This window comes from Malania oleifera, chromosome 5 (assembly GCF_029873635.1).
Source record: "Malania oleifera isolate guangnan ecotype guangnan chromosome 5, ASM2987363v1, whole genome shotgun sequence".
Lineage (NCBI taxonomy): Eukaryota > Viridiplantae > Streptophyta > Magnoliopsida > Santalales > Ximeniaceae > Malania > Malania oleifera.
In genome coordinates, this window is record NC_080421.1 from 44,628,312 (window position 1) to 44,654,187 (window position 25,876).

Below are 25,876 nucleotides of genomic sequence, written 5' to 3' on the forward strand. Positions count from 1 at the left end.
CTACCAATCAACTTCCTATCCTTGGGCTTTTGAACCAACACCCAAGTTTTATTCTTATGAACATACTCCATCTCCTCAACCATGGCTTCAAGCCAACTATCTCGTTCAGAACTCTGAACTACTTCCTAAAAATCAAAAGGATCTCCACTACTAGTAATCAGAGCAAATGCAACTAAGTCCTCAAACCCATACTTGACTGGAGGCTTAACATTCCTCCTTTCTCTGCCGGTGGTTAGCCTTATAGGCTCATGTCTATCACCTGTCTAAGGAATTTCCTGAGGAACTGTAGCCTATCTCGTTGTATCTTGTGCAACAGAATCAGCAACAGTAGTATGAGTATTACCCAAACATGAATTCTAAATACTGTCCAATTCCACTTGAATAGGTATTCCCGCTGAATCAGACTCCACCTTCCCTGCTAATGACCACCTTCCGTGCCATAGGGTCCCACAACCGGTATGCTTCACTCCTTATTGGAAACCAAGAAATACGCACAGTTTGGACTTAGAGTCCAACTTTGATCTTTCTTGTTCCTGCACATGCACATATAATGGACAACCAAATATTCTCAACACAAAGTAATCTACTGGCTTACCTGTCCATACCTCCCAAGGAATCTTTGCGTCAATAGCTGCAGAAGGAGACCTGTTTACCAGGTAGTATGTCATACTCATTGCTTCTGCCCATAATGACTTAGGCAGATTAGCCTGAATCCTCATACATCTTGCCCTCTCCAGTAATGTTATGTTCATCCTTTTAGCCACCCCATTTTGCTGTGGCCCATGTGGAACTGTATAGTGCCTAGTGATCCCCTCTTTCTTAGAGAAGTCAATTAACTGGTTGTTTTTGTACTCTAGTCCATTGTCAGATCTCAAAAACTTTACTTGTTTCCTTGTTTGTTTCTCTAGATGAATTTTCCATTTCCCTAACTTACTGAATACCTCACTCATGTGCTTCAGAAAATACACCCAAACTTTCTTGGAAAAGTCGTCAATAAATGAGACAGAAAAAAAGCACCATTGTGAGACTGTACCTGTACTGGACCCCATACATCTGAACGAATGTACTCCAGCACCTCCTTGCTCGTATGCCTTCCTGTTCTGGAACTCACCTTGCGCTGTTTGCCAAACAAACAGTATTTACAAAACTTATGCTTACAACAAGAATTACCTCCCAGTAAGTTCCGCCTGTGCAGCTCCTGCAAACCATGCTCACTCATGTGACCCAGCCTCATATGCCACAGAGTAGTATCATCTGTATTTGTATCTGAAGAGGTACTAGTTGCAGCTCCACCTGTCATTGTGCTACCTACCAGAGTGTACAAATTGTTCCTCAAATGACCCTTCATTACTACTAGTGAACTGCTAGCCACTTTTAACACACCATTGCTAGCTGAAAAAGAGAAACCATTACTGTCCAAAGAGCCTAAGGAAATTAGATTCTTTTTCAGACCTAGAACATGCCTCACATCCCTGATGGTTCTAACCACACCATCAAACATCCTGATTTTGACCGTTCCAATACCAAAAATACTACAAGAAGCATCATTATCCATCAACACCATCTCTCCAGAGATTGGTTCATAGGAGTCAAACCAGTCCCTGTATGGACACATATGATATGAGCACACCGAATCCAAAGTTCAGGTATCAACTAAGTAATCGGAACCTATAGTAACAGCCAAAAGATCCCCATAAAAAACCGATGAACTGCTCTCCACTATAATAGCCTGCTAAACCTTCTTCCTGTTATTTTCCTTTAAATCTCTTTTCCTCCTTAGTCAGTCCGTCTTCACATGCTATTCTTTCCCACAATAAAAACAACCCCTCCTCTAGTTCCCATTCTTTTCCCTGGACTTGGATCGAGATTTCCCTCGATTCCAATTACCCTTGCTATAACTCCTGCCCCGCTATTTGCTAGACTCGCCCTTAGCCACCAACCGTTCTCCATGTCCTAAATAATCTGGTTTGTGAAAATTCTCACTCTCTAGAATGGCAGTAGTCACCTCATCAATTGTAAAAGTCTCCTTACCTAGCAGTAGTGTGGTTTTCAAAGTATAAAGTGAATTGGGAAGCGAATACAACAAAATTAGTGCTTTATCTTCCTCCTCAATTTTTACCTCAATACTCAGCAACTGCGTGATTATTTTATTAAAATAATTGAGGTGGTCTCCGACTTTTGTGCCCTCAGTCATCCTCAATTGATACAACTGTTTCTTCAAATACAGTCTATTAACTAAAAACTTGGACATATAAATATTCTCTAATTTTTTTCAAAGTTCAGTTGGTGATGTTTCATTCAACACAGTGCATTTAACTTTTGGAGCTAAACTTAAGCGAATGGTACTTACCACTTTCATTTCCAGCTCCTCCCACTGATCATCTGACATGGTCTCTAACTTCTTGTCTTTTCCATATAGTACCTTAATAAGTCCCTGTTGGACCAACACATCCTTCACAGTGCTCTGCCACAAATTAAAATTATTTATTCCATTAAAAGGCTCCAGCTCGAACTTGGCCGTTGAAGTACTCACCATTTATTTTATTTTTTTTTTCTCTCCTCTAATGTCAGCACCTGTCAGGATGACGTCAGCATGACATCAGTGCTCCATAGGGAGGATCCGCACCTCGACCCGATCCGTTCCACTTGACTCGGATCCCTGATCCACTGCATGTGCAATTCACACGTGTTCTAGCCGACCTGGATGTTGACCCACGCCTTGACTCGGTAGGTTCTGCTTGGATCCAATCCACAACCTAGCCTTTTGACCCACGTGTCAACCTGTTGCGTTCCATACCCGACCCAATTCTGAATCTTGGTCTATCACCCAATTCTGGCACTGTTCATCATGTTCGTCATCCGCGAATTTTTTTTTCCTTTCAATTTCTTTTTTCACACCTTCAATTGAAAAATGATCCTCCTTCAATAATTCTAAAATAATTTTCCGACACTTGATCTGAATTCGCGTACCTCAATCCGATTTTTCAATTGAAAAATTCTGAAATAATTTTCCGGCACATGATCTGAATCTGCGCACCTCAGTCCGATTTGAACGAATTGCTCTGATCTTGAGTACTCTCGCGGAAAAACTATCTAAAAAATTTCTTTTGATCTAATATGATCTATCAAATATGCACCTAATCAAAATCGTGCTCTAATACCACTTGTTGACACATACCGATTTTAATCTTCTGATCAACAAAATAAATAGCACAAAGAACATTCACAGAAAAAATGTAGACGAGAGATTTTACGTGGTTTGACAAGATTACCTACGTCCACGAAGCATGTACATGGAGAAAAATCCACTATAAAACGATGACAGCATAAGATCTCATCAGACTCTCCCCAATCCCATATCCCTTATACACCCCTTCATTATCCAAATCAGTAAGGAAAAAATCTTCCTAGAGAGAAAGCCCCCTCTAGCTCTCCTTGCACAAAATGACAAGTAATACTCTCTTTTTCCCATGACTTACAAACATATATATGACACCACGCAAACGTTGGATTTATAGATGATCCAACGGCTGTGATAAAAGCCACAATAAATAAATAAAAAACATATTTTTTAACATATATATTATTTATATGTTTACAATGTTATTTTTTGATAATATATATCATTGAAATATTGCATTTGCATTAAAAAATTTTGCCTATATCACTGAGATATTGTATTTGTTTTAAAATGTTTCAATGAAATGTATTCAATCATTTTTTTTTTTAAATAATTAAGTTTAATTTCTCTTGTGTGAGCCAATCCTCTAGATTCTATATAATTTTTACTCATTGTCTATCATTTTCCTTGGCCAAAGTATGACTTCACAAGCCACTTGGTGTTCACTCAATAATAATTCATGTGAGTTTGTTAGTTCCGATAAATGAGTTAAATTTGAGTTTAAATTTTGAGCTCCAAAATTATATGACCCGAGTTTGACTTAGACAATACTGGACTCGATAAACACACAAGCTAACTTGTTTAATTGGCTCGCAACTTATATTGCTTAAAAACTCAAATAATAGGTTTGGTTTTTATGGACTTAGCATTGACTAATGATTTAAATTCATTTACTTTTTAGCATATATAAGTAAAGATAGATGTATTTATTTGCTTATTAAGAGGCTCATTAATTTATATATTTGATTTAAAGTTAAATTAACATTATTTTATACATGCATATTTAAACATATTTTCTTTTTAATCATCACTAAATACATAGTTTTATCTATCTTCTACATTTTTTTAATGATATAAGATAGTTAATCAAAACACTAATTTTATGTTTCAAATGAATTGATTCATTTGTTTGTCTTGACGAATAATTATAAAATTTAATTTTAAAATTCACTAATATCTAACCAAAATTTTATTAAGTTTAGTGTTGACTTGTTTTAAACTTGATTAATGAGCCGAACATTAATAAGTTTGAGTTTGTCTCATTTTAAATATACCAACTCAAGCTTGATTTGAAATGCTCGTTTGTTAAATGAGTCAAACCTTTAGTATTTGACAAACCTAACTTGATTATCCAAAATAACATTAGAGCATAAATTTAAAATTTGAATTAAAATTTTGATAAAATTTAATATAATTTAATATTATAGTTTATTTAAATTTAAATAAATTTTGATGGCGTCTTCCGATTAGTTTATTTTGTAAAGTAGGACTTCGGACGGTCAAGATTAAAAACATCAGGCAACATTTGAACGGCACAGATTTGACAGGAACACAAGCACGCTGTTACCGTTTCGTACTCCGGGCTTCAACGCTATATATAAGGCCCCACGATCGGCCACGGAAACTCTGCTGCGGCTTTGGATGCCCTACTCCTTCAGCAACAAATAGTTCTCTCTGCGACCTGAAGAGCAGAAACATCGAAAGCACAAAGAAAAATCGCCATTTTAATACGCAGAAACGGAAACACAACTTCCAGAGCTCTCGAAATATCAATCGATCCATCGCTGTCGTATATTAGTTACAGGCAGGTTTTCAGTCAGCACTTGTTCCATTGTTGTTGTTTGATTCATGAGTTGCTGTGTGAGATTTTTTTTTTTTTTTTAAAGAAAATTTAGCACTCGTTGTTGTTTAGTTGTTTGTTTAAATATTCTAGCTTTGTTATTTTCTTTTTGAAGTTTTGTGGATTCGTTTGAGTTGAGGTTTTATATCTGAAACCCTAGGTTCAGTGCTTGCTCGATGTGTGAGGATTGACAATTCCGTAGTAAAATGTGTGGTATTTTTGAAGTTCGTTAATATGTCAAAATCTTGTCTTCGTAACAATTGCAAGGGTTGCAATTTCCTTTGCCTTCTGTTGATTCATTTATTTTTATGTTTTCTAAAATATGGTTGGCCCGGTTTAATGGAGGAAATGGCTCCATATGCAATTGAATAGATGCAAATGATCTCACTCAGTTGAGCAGAGGCACTTCCAACCAAGGCTTTGTTGAGTTTGGTTTCAAGCCACTGTAAATACATGCTGATAATAATTTTCATCGAACTCACAGTGAATCCAATTGCTAAAAGATTTTACTACAATTCTTTTAAAACAAGCATGTTGGATGATTGGAATTCAAGTCTTGATGCGGCAATGTGAACTGTTTTTTTTTCTTTCTTTGTTACAAAAAAAATTGCTGGTTATTAGCTCATGGTTTCTTTCGACATCTGTTATACTTTCTACTTTGAAAACACAACTATTGCTTTTGGTTCGATTATTTACTTGGACTGTTTTTCCTCTGTTTGTTTTTTTTTTTTTTTGAAATTTAAAATAATTAAAAATCTTAAGCTAAGATTTCTGTCTAATAGTGTTGCAGCTGGTCGTTCTAAGCTTGGATTCCCCCCTTGAAGCAATGGGAGACAGTGAAACAGTGGTTGCTCAAACATCTGCTGTGGTGGGGTATACATCGAGTGGCTACACTTCCACTGACTTTGCTGAAGCTGGTGCAAATGTGGCAACTGATGCCGGTGCTTTTATTGCTGGGGCAACTGCAGAGGTGTCTCCTGTTGCTCCAACAGATGCGGCTTATGCTGTTGCAGATGGTTCTGTTTCAGGTGATTCAAATACATATAATAGTGACACAAATTCTGCTGTCCAAGAAGCTGCTGCTGTTACAGTATATGAAACAAAGCAGTCTGATGGAGTTATTGATACCACTGAGAGTCTTGCTAGTCTTGAGAAGATGGCTGTGGAGTCGTCTCAAGCTGATGGTTATGATTCTTCTGTAAATGGCAATGTTGTTGGTGAAGCAGCTCATTACACTTCAGCTGAGAATGGGAATGCGCTAGATGTTGGTGGAGATGCAGCTACCACTGAGCAACAGTTTGATGGTAGTTCTGGTATGTTTTACGTGGCATCTCCTGTGGTTTATGTCACGGGTGATGTTTCTATTATTACTATTATTATTTTTATTCATCTTATTTTGTTTGTCTTAATACTATCTTATTTTTCCTTCCTTAATTTTATATTGTCGTAGATTTCAATTAACTGTAACATTGGTCCCTTCAAGCAGTGTCATTTGCGGGTTATCTGGATATGGTCTTGACATTAAGATTTGATGGCTTAATTCATTCAATATAAAAATTTACTCTATAAGGTAACAGAACTTTTATGAATGATGCCGAAATATTTCTAAAATGAAGATGATTGTTCCAATTATTGAAGCTTCATTTCCGTGCAAAGGTCTCTTTGTGTTATTGGTTATAATAAGTTGGCACATATGCCTGATAATATACTTAAAAAAACCCACGTTTTAGAAGGCTCAATTGAGGCTTGCCTCAAGGCAAGGCATGCCTAAAATGCCTTAAGACTCAATATAAAATACCAAATCCCATAAAGGCTAATGCATTACACGCTAAGACTTACATATTTATACGGCACTCCTTTTGCACCTTTTTAGTTGAAGCTTACTCATTTTGGGTGTGTGATTCTCAAGTTAAACTTGGTTAAAAAATTTTAATCCCATGTTTATATATAGAAGGAATGTCATAATATGAGTTGATTTCTAAAACTTTTGAGCCTCAACTTTTGGAAAAATTGAGATGTATCTTAATTTTTGAAAAAATAATTTAAACATTGTAATGTTATAACTATGTCTTGTCATGAATTATGTATCCAATTAGTGATTTCTGAATGGCCAACAAGTAGTTTGCAAATCATATTTGATTTTTTTTTTTACATTATATTTGTAATTCTCTTAATTTTCATTTATTTTTAAAATACATGTTATTTATTTACATATTTTTATCCAAAAATAAAATTTTCACAAGGCTTATGCCCCAATGCCTTAAGGCTTACGCCTTGTCTCTTAAGGGTTAAAACGGCTCACCTTGCGCCTTCACCTTTTAAAACATTGTAAAAATGCCTCTCTCTCTTTCTCTCTCTCACACACACGCACACACACACACACACACACACACACAAATGCACGCACACACACACACACACACACACACACACTCTCTCTCTCTCTCTCTCTCTCTCTAAAGAACATCAATGTGAAGTCTAAACTTCCAAATCATTTAAGTTATTCACTTTGGGTGGTTGTGCTACCGTCCATCTGTCGTTATCATCTTTACTTTATTAAAAGTCTTTTGTTTTTTGTGTTGGCTCGTTAACTTAAATGATTCGGAAGTTTAGACCTCACATTGATGTTCTTGAGAGAGAGAGAGAGAGAGAATGTGTGTGTGTGTGTGAGAGAGAGAGAGAGAGAGAGAGATTTTTACAATGTTTTAAAAGGTGAAGGCGCAAAGTGAGGCGTTTTAACCCTTAAGAGACGAGGCGTAAGCCTTAAGAACAGTCTTTTTAGCCTCTGTTTGGTTCCACTTTTTTGGGTTCTTTAGGATCTTGTAAAGGATTGGCGGGCAGTGCTTTTGTAATTACTTTTGTAATTTTTGGCTGTATTTATTATTTTTGCTGTATTTCACTCTTTTTTGGGAGGACATCTTGGTCCCCCCTTCATACACTCTGGTTTTGTTGTTCATATAATTCTTTTTCTTGGAAAAAAAATAGTGTGTTTAATTCATTCACCATCTATCATAGCTGATTCATGAAGGATATCTCATTCTCCATCTGCTGAAATGTTCAATTTTTAATGGATTTTTGTTATAAAAAGCATTGCCTGCTAGTCTTACAAAATTGGAACAATAAAAAACATTTGAAGTTCCAATTTTTAAGTCCAAAGATTTCAAATCCGTAAAATTGTAAATAAAAGCATCCCATGTTTAGACTATTGAAAGAATCGCTTGAAAAATGTAAGAGTTGAACAAAATTTAACTAAACAAATTTTAAAATTCAATGTTCCAAACTTAAAGTTTACATCACCTGATCACTACTTAAATTTGAAGAAAAGTTAGATGAAAATCCAAATTTAGCAGGTCTTATGTTAAGACAATTTAGTTATGATTTTACCTTCTATTAGTTTTAATTAATTTATGCAATTTGTGTTGTATATATTAGTCAAGTATAAATAAAAACACATTTAGGTTAGGTTGCTTTGTGTTGAAACTTAAACCCTTAAGGGGGTGCTTGTTTCAGACTTTCATGGAATAAAAAATATTCCCATGACATTCCATTAACCTCATTTGTGGGAGCTAGATTCATGCCTCGGGAATATTTTTGTTTGATTTGCTTTGTAAGATTCCAAATAATATACATAGTATGCACATGCCAGAGTTTGGTTCAATGTGAGAATAATTTATGGCATTTCAAGAAGATGACCATCATACCCCTACAAAGAATAATCATATTTTCAGCAAACATTTACTAAGAATATGTAAATGAATAAATCTCTGTTCTGAAAATTTCAACGTCATAAACTAAAAAATTCAACATTCAATGATCTAATTAACCGAAATAATTGGGGAAATGGGGTCTCAAGATTTCAATTGTTATATAATAATAGTAATAATAATAATAATAATAATGATAATTTTTGTATTGATTCTAATAACAAAAGAATGATCATATATATATATATATATATATTTTAATTTCTATTTTTGTTACTATGATAATTTATTATTTAACTATGATAATATCATAATAGCATGAAATAATACTATATTATGGGGCATTAATGTCTGACCAAAATATTGAGGGCAATTTGGTCCCAAAATAGGACTCCCATGGGAATGGTACCATGAAACTTGCCAATGGTGGAGGAGGGGAATGGGATTCCCTCGTTTTGTGGGAATCCCTCATTCTTAGAGAATGTGAGATTATTGCCACATCAGATTTGAGCCCTAATATGGTGTGGGAACTGGATGCCATGGACATCGTTCGCACACTCAAAAATGTTGAAAGTTTCTGTGAACTAAATGTGTGAACTGGAATTGGAGCCTGAATTTCAATTTTGTTCCAGCCATAATTTTGCAAACCAAATGCCATGCTATAGTCAATTCCAATTATTGGCAGGACAAAGAATTGAATTGTATGGTTCCTTATTTTTTGGAACTGAATCCCATCCAAATATTGGATGGATTCTATGGTATGGAATCTTACAGTTCCATTTATTTTTTGACTTTTTCCAAGTAATGGGGTTTTTTAAGTTATGTTACATCGCTGGATAAAATAGCGTTTCTGCATGAATATTGGAGCATGCAGAGAGGAAGAGGAGAAGAAAAAGAAGAGAGGAGGATTCACAGTTTTAGAAAGAAAGAACAAATGAAGGGACCAGTACTTTTCAATGGCCATTTTTCTTCCACAAATTTGCTGCCTATTTTAGAATCCTTAATTTAGTGTAAACGCATCTAACCCTTGCATATTTGGAAGGCATGTAACCTAATACCAAAGCATGGTACTCTCATAAGGCCCTTAAAATAATTTAATAGGACTGATTATTGAGACGCACCTAACCTAATGCCGATACTTGGTAATATTAGAAGTTGCAGTAAGTCCCTTACAATAACTTCTGAGGTTGATTTCAAATTATGTGGCCATTTTCTCTCAAGATTTTGTTAAAAAATGGAAATTAAAATCTAAGTAAACTAAACTCTTATTAAACACGAAACATTTTCCAAAGGAAGAAAAATTGTAGTTATTCTGATTAATAAGATATGAGCATATGGACAGGGAATAGCCCAGTGGTTTTGGGCTCACTCACACCACACATGAGAGGGTTTGAACCTAACCAATCCCTTCTCCCCTGCAGAAAAGAAAAAATAGGGAATGTCCATTTGATTGGAAGGAAAACTCAGCTTGAGTTTCCCATTTGCATTTATTTTGGTTCTATTGAGAGATAGAAAGAGTTGTTAGATGCTTTTTGCGCACATGGTTTTCTGTTGGGTGCAAAAATATCATATAAGAACTCAATTGAATGGGGTGGATTCATATTCTTTTTCTTTTTTCTTTTCTTAAAGAAGTTATTGATCTCCAAAGAGAAATTTTCAAATGCATATTTTGAAATATTGTACTCGATATTATTGTATTTCTTTCTTATAAGCTATTAACCCCAAATATAATACTCAAATGCATATTTTGAAATGTGTACTTCTAATTCTTGCATATATCTTAATGTTACTCAACTCTTCCTAGCCACTAACCATGGTGACTGCCACACTGGACTTTGCAGTGTTGTGTGTTCCCCAAGAGAATGTGATTAGACCGCATTGGACGATAGTAAATAAAAATGGGTCACAATCAATTTTTTCAATCAAGAAGTGATAGAGAGATCATATTGAAAATTCTATTAACCAAGTCTCATCCAAGTTGATTAGTTACTGAATTGCTATTTAAGAAATATGAATATCATTTGTTTTGTTTCTTTTCCTTGTCAATATATGTACTGAATAACATACACTGGGATCTGATACTAAAAGTGATCCAACACCTGCAAGGAAATAAAATAAATTTTTTTATTAAAGAACCACGGGGCTGGGCGGGTGAGAGAGCTGGGAATCCGTTGAGTAATACAAGGGGTGATTCCTAAAGCACTTGAGAACAAACACATCACCTTCAGAGAGAGAGAGAGAGAGCGCTGGGGATTCAGAGAGTAAACTGTGGGGAGATTCCTAAAGCACTTGATGATCTTTTCCCATCAAACTCGTCCTATACATGGAAGTATAGCATCATGTATTCCAAGTTCTTGCAGGCTGCTTGTACATTTAAGGTTCTTGTAACTGTTTATGTCAACTCTTGCCAATAATCCTCTATTTACATCGTTTGCATTGCCTATACACTTTTTCCGTGATGTTTTGTGCCATGGACTGGAATGCAGTGGTCTGTCTGTGATGATCGTGATCATATGATTGTCCTTTCTCATTTGTTCTAGGCTTCTCTCAGGCAGCAAAGGGTTGGGTGGGGCGTGGGTGATTGGGTGTTCAAATCTTATGAATAAAAAAAGGTGAAGTGTAAAAGCCTCCTGAAGGTTCTAACATTATGAAAAAGCATTTTTTTGCTTCTACTCTGAATTCTACATTTTGTTTTAATTATAAAAATTAAAAGTTCAAAATGTCCTCAGGGGGCAGTGGTGAGGCTGTGAAGGTGAGTGGGTGCTTGTAAGCATGCAGTGGCGGATCTTGGACCTGCAGTTAATTGGGGCTGGGGCTCTAATGTATATTGCAAATTTAAAATTTTTATTTTATCATAGTAATTTTTTACAATTATTCATTTATAATCATGTTATTGTAATATCAATTTAGACACAACAGTGGAATACTAATAATAAAAGGTCTACTTTGCACTACATTAGACTTCTTTCTTGATTGGATTTCCTTCTCTCTCTCTCTCTCTCTCTCTAATTTAAAATTTTATTTTATAGTAATAATTTATTTACAATTATTCATTTATAATCATAAATTATTATAAGATCAATTTAGACATAACATTAGAATACTAATAATTAAAAGTCAACTTTGCACTACATTGGACTTCTTTCTCAATTGGATTTCCTTCTCTCTCTCTCCCCCCTTAAATTTGGAAACAGCCCCCAAATTTTTGTTTATTTGGACTTGGTCGCCATATAGTAGGAAGTTGAGCGGGTGCCATCCCATGAAAACCTTTTGTTTTAAGCTAGCTTGTGTATATAATTGAGCAGATTTTTGTCAACTAAGTGGGGCTCTAGGATCCACCCAAGTGTGCATGCATGTTTACATACTACTAAAATAATATGCTTAATAGAGTGTTTTTTTTTTTCTTCTTCTTTGCCACTTAAGTGTTGAGAATTTTTATTAAATAATAAAATATTTTTTCCTTTGAAATTTTTTTTTTAAAGTTATATTTATCTTCAATATAGATTTTTGTAGTGTTTTAAAAGGCTCAATCGAGGCTCACCTCAAGGCATGCCTAAAACACCTTGAGGCTCAATCTAAAATACCAAATTCCAAGAAGGCTGATGCAGTACATGCTGAGGGTTATGCATTTTTACAAAAAGCACGACTTTTGCACCTTTTTTAGTTGAGGTTTATGCATTTTGTGTGTGATTCTTGGTTGAAAATTTTAACTACATGTTTGTATTAAAGGAATGCCATAATATGAGTTGATTTTTAAAACTCTTGAACCTAAAGGGTTAAAACGCCTCGCCTTGCACCTTCGCCTTTTAAAACATTGGATTTTTGTATTTTAGTATTTTTAAAATTTTTGACAAATTATTTATACATAAGTATTTGCAAATAGTAGTTAGTTATGCTGATTTTTTTCCTTAATTTGTTTTATGTTTTTATTCATGTTATAAAGTAATTCTTAAAGTAAAATACCAAAAATATATGTTGATGATAGGAGAAGAGTTGCTGTTGTTTGTGTTTAGATACACCTAATTCCTATTTTTTGTTCTCTTTTTGTCATTTTAGACAGTTGTTAGAATTGTACGATTCTCGATGATTTGTATTGAGAAAGGCATAACTCGATTTGAATAGCATGGGAGAATTGCAGAAGGCAGTGAATCGAGGTGAATCAGTGAATGAAATTGAATTGTATGAGTCATACGATTCAGATGCAACTCCTCTAAAACCCAACTTGAAGATTTTAAAACCTTTTTCATTTTTCATGATGGCCTTCTATTTGCTATTTACATGAGTTTTGTCCTCCAAGAGGAAAGAAAGAAGTCTGTTGGCCCTCTTGTTCTGCACCTCTTATTTTTGCCATTAGATATGATCAAAAGAAAATCAGAGTTAGAGAAGGAAACTTATCTTGAGAAGAAAACTAAAGTCAACTTTGTGGGTGAGCTTTTGGTTGGCATGTTGCCCTCTCTACTCCTCTGAATATAAAGATATGATTTTCATTGTTTTTTATATTTTCGTAAGTTTTGTTTATGCTTTTTATTTACTTTCTCTTTTTGTTCTAATCATTAGAGCAAGCCCATGCATTAAAAATTACTTTTCTTATTAAACACCTTAAAGTTAAATTTTTATTGTTTTTTCATTGATTCATTCCCTTAAAAACCATAAAGTTCAATTTTTTTTCATTAAGTTTTTCTTGTTTCCTGTCATTGGTTTTTTAAAGGAAGTGTGCACATAATTTTTTTTTTGTTAGACATGTAAACTTACACCATTAGATGAAGGTCAATTTTTAAATTTCTTTTGTCTTTATCTTACTTTTTAGTGTATCTTGAACTCTTAGACTTAGTGCTTTAGTTTTGAATTTCAGAACAAGTGTTACAGTTTCATAGAAACTAGCTTAACTTGATACTTGATAGAGGTGGAATGGTTAGATCATGGTATATCTTGCTTATATGGCTAGTTTTCTTTTTATATCAATAAATGTATGAGTTAAATTGATCATGGTAGGATTTAGACCTGCAGAATTTGCTTTGAAGGCAAGCACCATTCCAATTATGAACATGGATGATCCATATTTGTTGAAATGTATTTTACTATTTTACTTGTTTTACATATATGCAAATCATTAGAGATCGATTTTTCAAATTTTATACCGAATCTTATGATTCGATTCGATTCGATTTGATTCTCGATTCTCAAGTCATGAAATTTTTATTTTGATTCATGATTTGAATCTCGATTGATGATTACGATTTTTAGAAATCTTAGCCTACAAAATTATTGGGTCAAACTTCTTGTTTGATAGTCAATTCATAACCTGGTTTATAGCCACAAGTAGGAATAACTTAAAGGGAGGTGGTAAGGGCTTTTTTTTGCAAGCTAAAAAAGGAGGTAGGTTCGTACAATTAGAAATTAAATACTATTTCTTTGGGTAAATTGAAAAATCCGTTCCCAAGGTTCTCAAGATTTTTTGCAATTTATGCCAAAAAAAAAAAATCCATTTCTCATTATTTATCTTTAGAGTTAATTGCACCACAAATCCCTGCAGTTGGATGAATTGAACTTCACTCCTTGAAGCTTAAATTGTGACAAGTTGATCTTAAATTCCAATTTTAGCTTTACATTGTCCCTTGAACTAGCCTAAACATAAAACTTAAAGTATTTAAGCTTCAAGGAGTGAAATGCAATTCAGTCAAACTTCATGATCTTGTGTTATATTTTATCTTTTTCTTTATAAAATAAAATTCCAATTTCATGTCAATCCCTTGGAGTTATAGGTATCAACATTCTTACCTTAGTAATTTACTTCTCATTTACAGCATATAAAATTTCCTTAGATATTCAGTATATTGATGGTTACACTGTACCTTTGAACCTGCTGTCTGCTGTTAATGAACCCGGGGCTGTCTGCTGTTATTCTTGTTTCTTGTCTTGCCAAGGTTGTTCATTGGTTGTTTTTGCAGCTTAACTCATATGAACAAACTTTAATTGTTTTACTTCATATTGCTTGTTTCCTTCAGCGCCCCCAATGTCTGCTGAGGAAGATAGATTGTGGAGCATAGTTAGGGCTAATTCTTTGGATTTTAATGCATGGACTGCCCTCATAGAAGAAACAGAGAAGATGGCAGAGGTATGGATTTTTTAAATATGTAAAGTGTTATTTGGCTTGTTTATTCATATTATTTGATTTTTTGAATATGTAAAGTGTCATCTGGCTTGTTTATTCATATTATTTGTGTATTTGCTATGTTATCCCCCTCTAGAGAAGTTCACAGCTTGGTGGTCAGATACTTTTTAATTTTTATGGCAAGAACTTCATATTTCAACATGTTTTGTGCTGCAATTTTCGTCAATTTGTGTGCATCTACCTTGTACACTCTGTGAATTTGTGTGGTATATGCTGGCTTTTACCTGATACAGTGTGCTGCAAGTTATCAAAAGCACATACTCATTTTTCATAATGCTCTGTTTGAATTTATTTCTTTGGGTTTTCCAGTTCTGTCTTGGAGGATTGGTGTTTTTTTCTTATTTATTGTACGTTCAGAATTTTCATGGTACAAATGTTCTTTTTGTTCTGTTCTCTTTCTTGAAGAGACAAGCTCTGGTAGTTTCTTTACTATGTTGTTTGCTCCCCGATTCACCTGGTTGGAGGTTACTATTTCTCTTTATGCATTTTTTTTAAATATCCTGAAATGTATTCACCTATTTGGCCTACAGGACAACATATTGAGAATCAGAAAAGTTTACGATGCTTTTTTAGCGGAATTTCCTTTGTGCTATGGTTATTGGAAAAAGTATGCTGATCACGAGGCACGTCTTGGTTCTATTGACAAAGTTGTGGAGGTTTACGAGCGCGCAGTTCTAGGGGTGACCTATTCTGTGGACATTTGGTTGCATTATTCCATATTTACCATAAGCACTTATGGAGATCCAGAGACCATTCGAAGGTAACAGCTATTCACATATTCATTGTTGTTGTAGCTTTAAATGAGGAAGATAATGACTTCCTGATTTTATCATTGTCATGGGGACCAGTTGATTTTTTATTGCTTGCTAACCTGATTTCAGTATGCCTGCAACAGCAATTCCTCACATGTATGGCGGAAAGGTTTGATAGAAATGCACTTCAGAAAACAATATTCTGATTTGCAAATACTCTTAAGGCTACTCTACTTGGTAGCCATCTGAAATTTCTTTTAGGATCTAATTCTATTTTCTGGTCATATTAGGCCCCTTCCACTTTATCTTTTTCTTTAAAGTTCTGTGTCAGTCGTGTAATTCTCCATGAATTATTCCTGTTTTTTAACTTTGACACTGGGGGTGCATCAATATACAAATTGCTGCTGCGAAGATCTCATCCAGTTAAGGGCTAAGATGGCCTCTATCACTGCTCCATTTCACGGCCATAGTATGGTTTTATTTCTGGAAGGTAAATGCAGCGTATTTGAGCCTATGTTTGGAAGTGTCATATGCTGTTAAGAGTGAATTGTTCCTTCTACTTCAACACTGTGCCGCTGTTTCCCATTTATGGATGTTTATGCAACGGCTGACTTGATATTTCTATGTTTATTATAACAAAATTTTTGTTCTCATGATGATTCAGGCTGTTTGAACGAGGATTAGCTTATGTTGGAACAGATTACCTGTCTTACCCTCTTTGGGATAAATATATAGAATATGAATACTCACAGCAGGAGTGGTCTCGTCTTGCCATGATCTACACAAGGATTTTAGAGAACCCAAATCAACAGCTGGATCGTTATTTCAATAGGTGAGTCATTGCTTGTCCACAGGTTCATTTGTTTTCATATTCTAATTTTGGATAGTGTGCTTCATATCTTTCAATCTCTCCTATGCTTCTCCTCTATGTCAATGAAAAATGATTACATACTGTTGCTGCAGTATATGTTTTTGACACCTATTATTAGTTTGTGATTATTGTTTTGGGATCCTATACCCTCCCAGGCACATGTAAATTCAGCCATGCATGTTCTTTATTTCAAATTCATCCCCTGTTATTATTTTTTTATTTTATTTTATATTTTATATTTTATATTTTTTAACACTTTGTTTACATGCAGCTTCAAGGAATTAGCTGGGAGTCGGCCTTTGTCAGAATTGAGAACTGCTGAGGAAGCTGCTGCTGTGGCTGGTGTTCCTTCTGAGGTTGCTGGCCAAGGAATTGAGGGAGAGGTTCATCTTGACACCGTGGAACAGTCTTCTAAACCTGTAAGGGCAGGCTTAGCAGAAGCAGAGGAGTTGGAGAAGTATATCGCTATTAGAGAAGAGATGTACAAGAAAGCTAAAGAGTTTGATTCTAAGATAATTGGTTTTGAAACAGCTATCAGGCGGCCCTACTTCCATGTGCGGCCCCTCAATGTTGCAGAGCTTGAAAATTGGCATAACTATTTGGATTTTATTGAAAGGGGGGATGAATTTAACAAGGTATTTGAGTTTGTTTTCCATCATTGAATTTCTGGTTGGTTTGTGCTTTTTAGGTGCCTTGTTATGCATTGACTTACAGTTAAAGTCATATCTGCTGCATCATTTGCTTTAATGGCTAACCGTTGGATGAAGCAACTTTTAAAACGGGAAATTGAACTGAGACTAAAGCATGGGCCTTCAATATCGTTTCTTTAAGGCTAAGTACTTCAAACCCTCATTTGTCAGTCGTCCTTCTAGGTTCATGATGTGTTGTATAGTAAATGTTATTCTTTTTAAAGTTCCAATGTTATGAATGCAGGTGTGTTCTTATCTTCCTAACCATCTATCTGTCAGGCAAGGAGGGTCCCTCCTTTCATATTTGAGGGGCCTCCCTATTCCTCCAACGGAGTATATCTTATGCGTTTCTCCTTTCTGCTTTTTAATATCACTTCAATTTATGTAACAATGAATCAGGAGGTGTTCTCAAATCTATGATGTTATTCATATGTTTCAGGTTGTGAAGTTATATGAAAGGTGTCTGATTGCATGTGCCAATTATCCAGAGTATTGGATTCGATATGTTTTGTGCATGGAAGCCAGTAGAAGTATGGATCTTGCAAATAATGCACTTGCACGTGCTACCCAAGTATTTGTCAAGGTCTGGGAACTATCTCTATGGTAGCATTTTGACACTGATAATGATCCCCACAAGACATGGTTTGATTTAAATAATTCTTAAAACAAATTATTGTTGTCACATGATTCTTGATATTTTAATCAAGTATTTTGATTATCATGGTGACATTGCACTGGCTTGCAGATTCCCTTAAACTGCTTTTACCAATATTTGATGGTCAATCATGCTTGTTTTATATTTAGTTTTATGCTTAGAAATTATGATAATATACATACTGAAAAATCCTTGTCGTAACCCACCTTAAGCTTCTGAAAAATGAGTTATAAAAAAAAAAGGTTCCTGAAAAATTCTTGCAAGACTGATTGATCAGATAGAACCCAAATGGGAATAATGAAACATTGATTCATCATCGCCCCTAAACAAACAGAAATTGTATCGACAAAGTGGCAAGGGGATAAATATGTGTGAGGATTTGTAGTCCTTGAACATAAAATATTTTTGCTAATCTTTGAAAGAAGAAAATGAACCATATGTCTTTGTGTCATACAAACCTGGATTCTTTGTGAACCATGCCTGCACTTTAGTTGTTTTAAAATGATTCTGGGCTTCTGAATCTCAATTTCTGTTAGGTTATTCGTTTCAGTGCATCTTAACTCTGCCTACATTAGTTTAATAACCCTGCCAACTGAAAGGCACGAAGATATTTCTGCTTTTGATTGTAAGATTCTCGTGGATGGAAATTGCACTTGCAGTGACAGTCAAATTTGCCATGTCATGGACCTGGAAGTACTAATTACTTTGCCACAGTGTCTCTTATGTGCATCAACTCAACACCCCACATTTTCCAATTCCTATTTTGATAGTGTTGGGCTCTAGCTCCTGACATTTCTCAAATATTTATAGCCATCCCATCATCTTGCATTTCTTTTTTTTTACTTCTTTATTTTTTGTTACAAGAGCCCCCTTTTCCCATTTATATGTTCTAGGTTAAGTGAAGTTTGGTGCAAAAACATAAGAGTTAAGAGTGACTATTCTGAAAATGCTTTGGACTTCATGGTGCAATGTGCCTGTGTGTACACATCCAGATTCAATACAACTCTGTGTATGTGATGTTCAAAAGATCAATTTATTACGAAAGGTAAAATTGATAGCTTGAATTATGTTATTTATGTAGCCCTATGGTGGTACACTTGATGGGCAACTTTCGAAACACATTGTCCATGGACTTTTAATAAACATATGGGTTACATGAAATAATGCCGTGACCCTACACTCGACACCACTGGATCCACAGATTTTCCACGATTCTGTATTAAGGCTGCAGATCTGTTGATTCCGGGGCCAATCTGCTTGCTATATGCACAGATTTGGCTATGAAGGTTAAGTAAGACTATAGGTTGTTTTGGCTTGTAATCATGTACTCCTGCCATTTCGAAAGATTTAATTTCCTCAGTAGGGTACCTTACATCCTCTTTTTGTTCTTCTGATTCTTTCGTCTGCTCCAACTCCAAGTAATTTTTTTCTTTTCATTTGTTAATCTCTGCATATTTCCTTTCCTTCTCCTCTTCTATTTGCATGGCCCTCAAAATATTTATATGCAGATAGGAGCCCTTGGTGGGCACCTAGAACTAACAGAATGTTTTACCCCATAATTCCTGAGAGCCCTTAACAAATCATGTCATGTGAAGGCATCCTTTACGTAATTGGCCTTGTCCCATTTCCAGGCCTGCCTGTCTTTTTGACGTTTTTTTTTTTAAGAACATCTTCAACCAATCTCATCCAAATTCAAGGTTGTGTCGCAGCCAGAGGAGTTATGTCTGCAGAACCTATTTCAGCTGTGAATTGGCATTTTTTAGTGAGTGGAGAATTTTTTTGTAATTCTCCCCTTGTCCATGCATAAAAAAAGTAAAAATGCATGCATGCATTCACACATGTGAATGCCAACAAATCAATCTTCCTTTGGGAAAAAAAGGCCCTCATTTGGGTTGAGATCTTTTATCACATTTTGTAGGTGGTACATGCATTCACATATGTGAAAGCCATCAAATCAATCTTCCTTTGGGCTTAACCCTCATTTGGGTTGAGACCTCTAATCACATTTTGTAGGTGGTGTATTAGGAAATAAGAAGAGTTCCATACTTCCATGTTGTTGGTGTCTTATGTGTTCATACTCATGAGTGTGTGACTTTTTGTCAGCCATCTTGCGCTTGGCCTGAAAAATTCTTGCATTTGCTTGTTTTGTTATCTAGTGACCAAATATGTTAAAATACTTGAACTCCCTTCCCCCCCCCCCTCTTCAAATTAGGCCTGGTTTTTTTTCTCTCTAGAAGATCTTTCCTTCAGACTTATATGATGTGGATGCTGGACTTAGTTTTAAAAATTAAGCTCCTTTTTAGCTGGACATGTATATTTCTCCAGTGTGCTGATGTTCATTCTTGGGAAGATTGAGCTATTTGTGATGCTCAAATGATTTGAACCCTTAATCCTAGTGGGTTTGGTTGCCTAATAATTTTAATTTACAAGAGGTCCATGAATTTTGGTCTGGAAATGGACTGGCAGCACTTGTTTGCCTCTGCTTACTCTCCATTATTGTTGACCATAGACAGGAAACTTTAGCTGTTAGCCGTTTTAAAAATTTTAATTTAGAAAACCTTGAAACATTGCTCAGTGATCGCATTGCATCTGTATGTACCCCATGTTAATATTTATGAACTCATATCTTTTTGCTGTTTGCAGTTTAATTGGTGTCTATGATTCTAAAATGTTATAGCATATTGGTAGCAGTTTGGTTAGTGAACTGGTTAGTGAACTTGTTTCCTTGTTGGGTCAAACCCTGTAAAATAATCTTATATTCAAGTTATTTTAAATATATGGAACAGAGGCAACCCGAGATTCATCTTTTTGCTGCTCGATTCAAAGAGCAAAATCGGGATATAGAAGGAGCTCGAGCTGCATATCAACTTGTGCATACTGAAATCTCACCTGGTCTTCTGGAAGCAATTATTAAGCATGCAAACATGGAACATCGGCTGGTTAGTTGGTTCTGCAAGATGTTCAAAATGCTGTACTTAATGATTATGTACATGTTTTAAATTGTGCATTTTCTGTTGCCTTTGTAGGGAAAATTGGAAAATGCATTCTTGTTATATGAGCAGGCCATTGCCATTGAAAAAGTGAAAGAGCAGTCGCAAGCATTACCGATGTTGTTTGCCCAGTACTCCCGGTTTTCGTATTTGGTAGGTCGTGCGCAATACATGCTTGACTTTTAAAAAAAAAATCATAACTTGATACTTATTTTTCAGTTCGCTTTTCAATTTCATGTTGATTGGAACACAATGGTACTCTTTTGGGAGTGATTATTAGAATGTGATGAAACTAAGGTGAAACATTGGGAGAATATTAAGTCTGTCACATTTTTTGGGTTCTTGTACTGTTTTTGTTACCAAGGGTTTATAGGAGTCAATTTCTCATTTTGAGAGATTGTGCTGTGATTCAATCCCTAGGAAAACCCCTAATAAAATGAAATGGGAGCCTGCTCCAGACAGGGGCCTCAAATTGAACTTTCATGGGTGTTCCTGAAGCAATCCAGGAAAGCCTTTTTTTTTTTGGGGATGGAGGCCAAGAAGGGTGCTTCTTTATTAGATGATCTGAGTGGAGGATGAATTCCTCCACGGTCAAAGCTATGATTTTTTGATTAAGTAGTAGTTTGCCCTTTGCATAAGAAATGAGACTTGGGTAAATTTAATGAATTTATGATGAGAGATTTTTTTTCACCACTTAAAATGAACTCAGATGACATCGCTGGCCATAAAATGTCAAGATCCCAGCGGAATGTGCTCTGCATGTGTGTGTGTGTGTGTGTGTGTATTCTCTATTTTCCCCTCTTAAAACATAGGAGGGGCCAAATCAAAGTGGTATGTCTATGAGGAGGTTTCAAGTTACATGATAAATAACTGAATAGTTTTGCACCATTTCTATGGGCCCACTTGGGACCATGAAAAGGGATCTTAATTGCTTAATTGGAAGGTTTTTTTATATCCGTGTCTTGGTAAATTTTGGTCCCATCTGACCTTCGTTGGGTCCCTATCAAAGTGGCCACAGCTAGTATTTTTTTGGGAATTGCAGGCCCCTTTCTAAGGTTGCAAGGATTTGAACTTAGATTGATTTTGATTGGAACCATTCGTTATCGGGTGCCGAAATTTGATCAATAGAACAGGCATGATGCCAACTTTCAACAGAGTTGAAGTATGGTCTCATGATTCTTTTTGGGCTCCATAAAACATGCAACACTTCTTTATGGGCTGTTTGGTATCATTGTCAAAAATTATAGAAACGAAAACCAAAAGTGAAAACCAAAAACTATAAATGGAAACTAAAAATCAGAAATTAGCAATCTGTTTGGTTAATATTTATAACAACTAAAACAAATTAAAAATTTAATTAAAAAATTCTCAATTTTATCTTTTTATCAAATGATATTATAAGAATATGATTAAAATAATAAAATTGCAAAATAATACACATTTAAAGAATACTATAATAAAAAAAAAAATTATATAATTATTTTATTTATTGTTTTATTTTCAAAATTTTATTGGACATGACAATTGAAAAATATTAAAATTATATTGTAATTAGCTTTATTATTATTATTATTTGAAATTTATGTATATTTTATTTTTAACTATTTTTAAAATCATACAATAATTTTATTTTAATTTTAATTTAAAAGTGTATAAAATGAATGATTTAATCCAATTTTTTTTTTTTTTGGATATTGAAATTTTTGCCCACAAGTTGTCAAAACAATTGAAAATCATAAAATCTGATTTTCAGTTTTTCACAAATAGCTGAAAACCAACAATAGAAATAGAAAACTAGCTACAAAAACAAACACATTTTTATATATATTTCTTCACTATGCAGAAATAGAAAACAGAAAACAAGAATTTGGAATCACTTTTTTTTGGGGGGGGGGGGGTTTGTGGGTGTGTGGTGGTGCTGCCCACCATGGAAATATAATTTTGGTCAGGAGGTCTAGTAATTGACCAAACTTAAATCTTATTTGTTCTAAAATTTTGAATTCAATAATGCGCAGGCCAATGGGATTTCCTGATTTAAAGAATATTAAATGAACATGCTTATTTTTCTAATAAATTTCCTTTCAAAACATTAATATTTTTATTTGAAAAATTATAAAAAAAATTAGATTAGTGAACTTGAGCAAAATTAAAGTTAATTTAAAATTAAAAAATGTAAATAATTGTAACACAATTTCTTAAATTTAAGGATGATGGGCTTTTTTAGAAAAAAATGAGAAGAAAACACCCAAATATTTGTGTTGTATCTGTATTTTTGCTTTTGCATGAGGCACTACCTGTTTGTGTTCTTGTGCAATTTGTGGACTAAAATGTCCCCATCTCTTTTTTTTTTTAAAAAAAAAAAACCTAAAAAGAAATTAGTTTGAGAAAGGGACCCTCTTACTCCGTAAACTCTAAACTAATGGTTTTATTTCACAAATTATAAAAAATTAGCTGAGTAAAGAAAAAGTGTAATTTAATTTAAAATTTGAAATTGCAAACAGTCACAACGTAATTTCTATAAATTTAAGGATGATGGGGCATTTTTAGAAAAAAATATTAGAAGAAAGCACTTATGTGTTGTCTTCATTATTGAAATGGAATAGATGGATAATATAATCTGCATTTTTGCCCTTTGCATGAGGTACTACCTGCGTGTGTTTCTATGTGTGCATGAAGAGGGAGAGACGGAGGGGGGAGGGATCTTTTAAGACATTTGAAAGCCATTTTTAGGATTTAAACTATTATTGGCTCAACCAACATTGTCCTTTATCTGACGGAGCTAAAATTTAATAATTGAGTGCATGATGTCTGCTAATGTTCTTGATGTTGGTTGCAGGTATCAGGCAATGCAGATAAAGCAAGGGATATTGTAGTTGAAGCAGCTGAGCATGTCCAGTTGTCTAAACCACTTCTAGAGGTCTGTGCTCTCTTGATTTGGGACATGTACATGCTGGTGAAACCTTTTATTCTCTTGTGGATTTTATCATGGTTATGAAAGGTTGAACTTTGGATTAAGCAGTTGAATAAAGTCTTTAAATTTTGAAATATTCTGCAATGATAAAGTCAGACATTTGTTTGATGATCCAAAGATCAGTCAAAAAGTGAAACTAATGCAGTTTTTGTCCATACTTCTTGAGTAGTTTATTTGTTAATTTTTAAGTGGGTATTAATATTTCTTTCATTGTTTATCTTTATTGGACTTTTCAACCACATTCTCCATTTTATTCTTTTTTTAACCTGTGTTAATAAGATTATTCCTTAGGTTCTTCCAGATAGTTTGAGTCCAGTGTTATGTAACACTTTTTCTGAGTCTAAGATAGCTTTTGGGGGAGATAGAGATTTTTTGGATGCAATTTTATTAGTTAATGAGGTGGTGGAGGATGTTCCTAGTAGGAAAGAGGAGGGAATTATTTTTAAGTTGGATTTTGAAAAGGCACATGATTGTGATTTTCTGCAAAGTCTCAAAAGAGTTGACGAGAGTTACTTGTGTAAGGGGGGTGTTTCAAATGCATCAATCTCGGTGATTATTAATGTGGTACCTAAGTTGTTGTCTAGGTTTTCAAGAATTATTAGGCAAGAGGATGCACTTTCTGCTTTCCATTTCATTCTTGTCATAGATGCTTTGAGTAGATTAATAATTAGGAGAGTGGAAAAGGGGGTTTGCAAGGAGTATTGGGATGGGGAGTGTTGGTTAGTTGGGTTCAATTTACGGTTTGGGGAATGTGGATGATATTATTATATCTTTCTAGATGATTGTGTGAGAAGAATGTTTTTTTTTTTTTGACTGTTCATATTATTATACAGATGTTTGAGTAGGGTTCTGGATTAATAATTGAACTAGGAAAAAGGTGGGATTTGAGCCATTAACTTAGATTAATGTGGTTTTGGAGTTGTCTTCATTTTCTGTCTGTGTGGTCTTAAAAGTGGCTGAACATATTTAACAGTTCCTTTGGGTGATAACTAAATCTTTAGGCTTTTGGGATCCTATGTTGACCAAGGTGGCTAGGTGCTTCAATGGGTGGAAAGCTCTCTTTTGGTGGTTGTGCTACCCTCATTCAGGTGTGCCTTCATTGTGTCCATTTGTTATATTTATCTTTGTTTAAAATTCTTCTTGGTGGTAGTGAATAAGATTGAGATGATCATGGTGGATTTTGTTTGGTTGGGAGTAGGAGATGAGGGACAATTTGGTTGGTCGTGAGGTGGCTTATCAGTTTGAGGATGGGGCATGTGTCTTGGAAAGAATTTGGTGTGTAAAGACATGGCTCTTATGGGTAAGTGGTTATAGCAGTTCCCCTTTGAGGCGATCTTCCTATGGCACAATGGTTAAAACAAGTAGTTTGATGTGCAGGTGAATGTTGAGATGCTAACTTGGGTATAAGATGTTCCTGAGAGTCCGTGGGGGCTTATTTGACATGTCCACCATATATTCATATGTTGTACTAAATATCAATTTGGTGAGGGTCTCATGTTTGCTTTTGGGAGGATATTTGCTTGGGGATTCTGCATTTTCTACAATTTTTCCTTGTCTTTATCATCTTTCAATGTTTTGTAATGTTGACATCATTTTTTCTTTTTTGATCTTTAGTGGTAATATTTGGGATTTTCATTTTCAAAAAAAATTAAGTAATAGGTTGGTTGAAAAACTCTGTTCCTTGCTTTATCTGTGGGAAGGTTGTTGCCCTTCTTACTGGTGGCATGTTCGGGTTTGGAGGTTGGATAGTTTGGGTTTTTTATCTAGTAATTTTCTTTTATAATCTTATTAATCTGTTGTCTTTTTCCTTCCATTGCTGTATTTGGAAGGTCAATGTCCCTTCTAAGATTAATGCACATTTATTTGCTTCTTGTTAATATAGATTTAACACCAAAAATCTGTTGCAGAGTAGGCCTCAAGGCATTGCCTCAAATGTTTGTATGTTGTGCTTTACCAGTTTTGAAACTGGTTCTGATCTCCTCATACTTTTCTTTTACCTGGGGCTTATGGAGCATGTTGTCTAGGATGTAGGGAGAAGAATGGATTTGTCC

General features: G+C 34.8%; 1 protein-coding gene across 9 annotated transcripts in view; it reads left to right on the top strand.

Moving 5' to 3' along the window:
- The first annotated feature begins 4,805 nt into the window (after positions 1-4,805).
- LOC131155145 (pre-mRNA-processing factor 39-1) overlaps positions 4,806-25,876 on the top strand; it is a 33,609-nt gene continuing 12,538 nt past the window's right edge. For 5 of the 9 annotated variants that reach the window (XR_009136752.1, XM_058108078.1, XM_058108080.1 and 2 more), the window contains exons 1-10: positions 4,806-4,985; positions 5,812-6,334; positions 14,731-14,840; positions 15,428-15,657; positions 16,314-16,481; positions 16,792-17,155; positions 17,649-17,792; positions 20,651-20,803; positions 20,891-21,007; positions 23,691-23,771. Coding sequence is in view for 7 of the 9 variants with exons in the window: in XM_058108078.1 (XP_057964061.1) it covers positions 5,848-6,334; positions 14,731-14,840; positions 15,428-15,657; positions 16,314-16,481; positions 16,792-17,155; positions 17,649-17,792; positions 20,651-20,803; positions 20,891-21,007; positions 23,691-23,771 (1,854 nt within the window). In the remaining 2 variants the exon portion in view is untranslated. Of the gene's footprint in view, positions 4,986-5,803; positions 6,335-14,730; positions 14,841-15,427; positions 15,658-16,313; positions 16,482-16,791; positions 17,156-17,648; positions 17,793-20,650; positions 20,804-20,890; positions 21,008-23,690; positions 23,772-25,876 lie in introns of all 9 variants that reach the window. The other 4 variants (XR_009136751.1, XM_058108077.1, XM_058108079.1 and 1 more) reach the window with 1 other exon arrangement.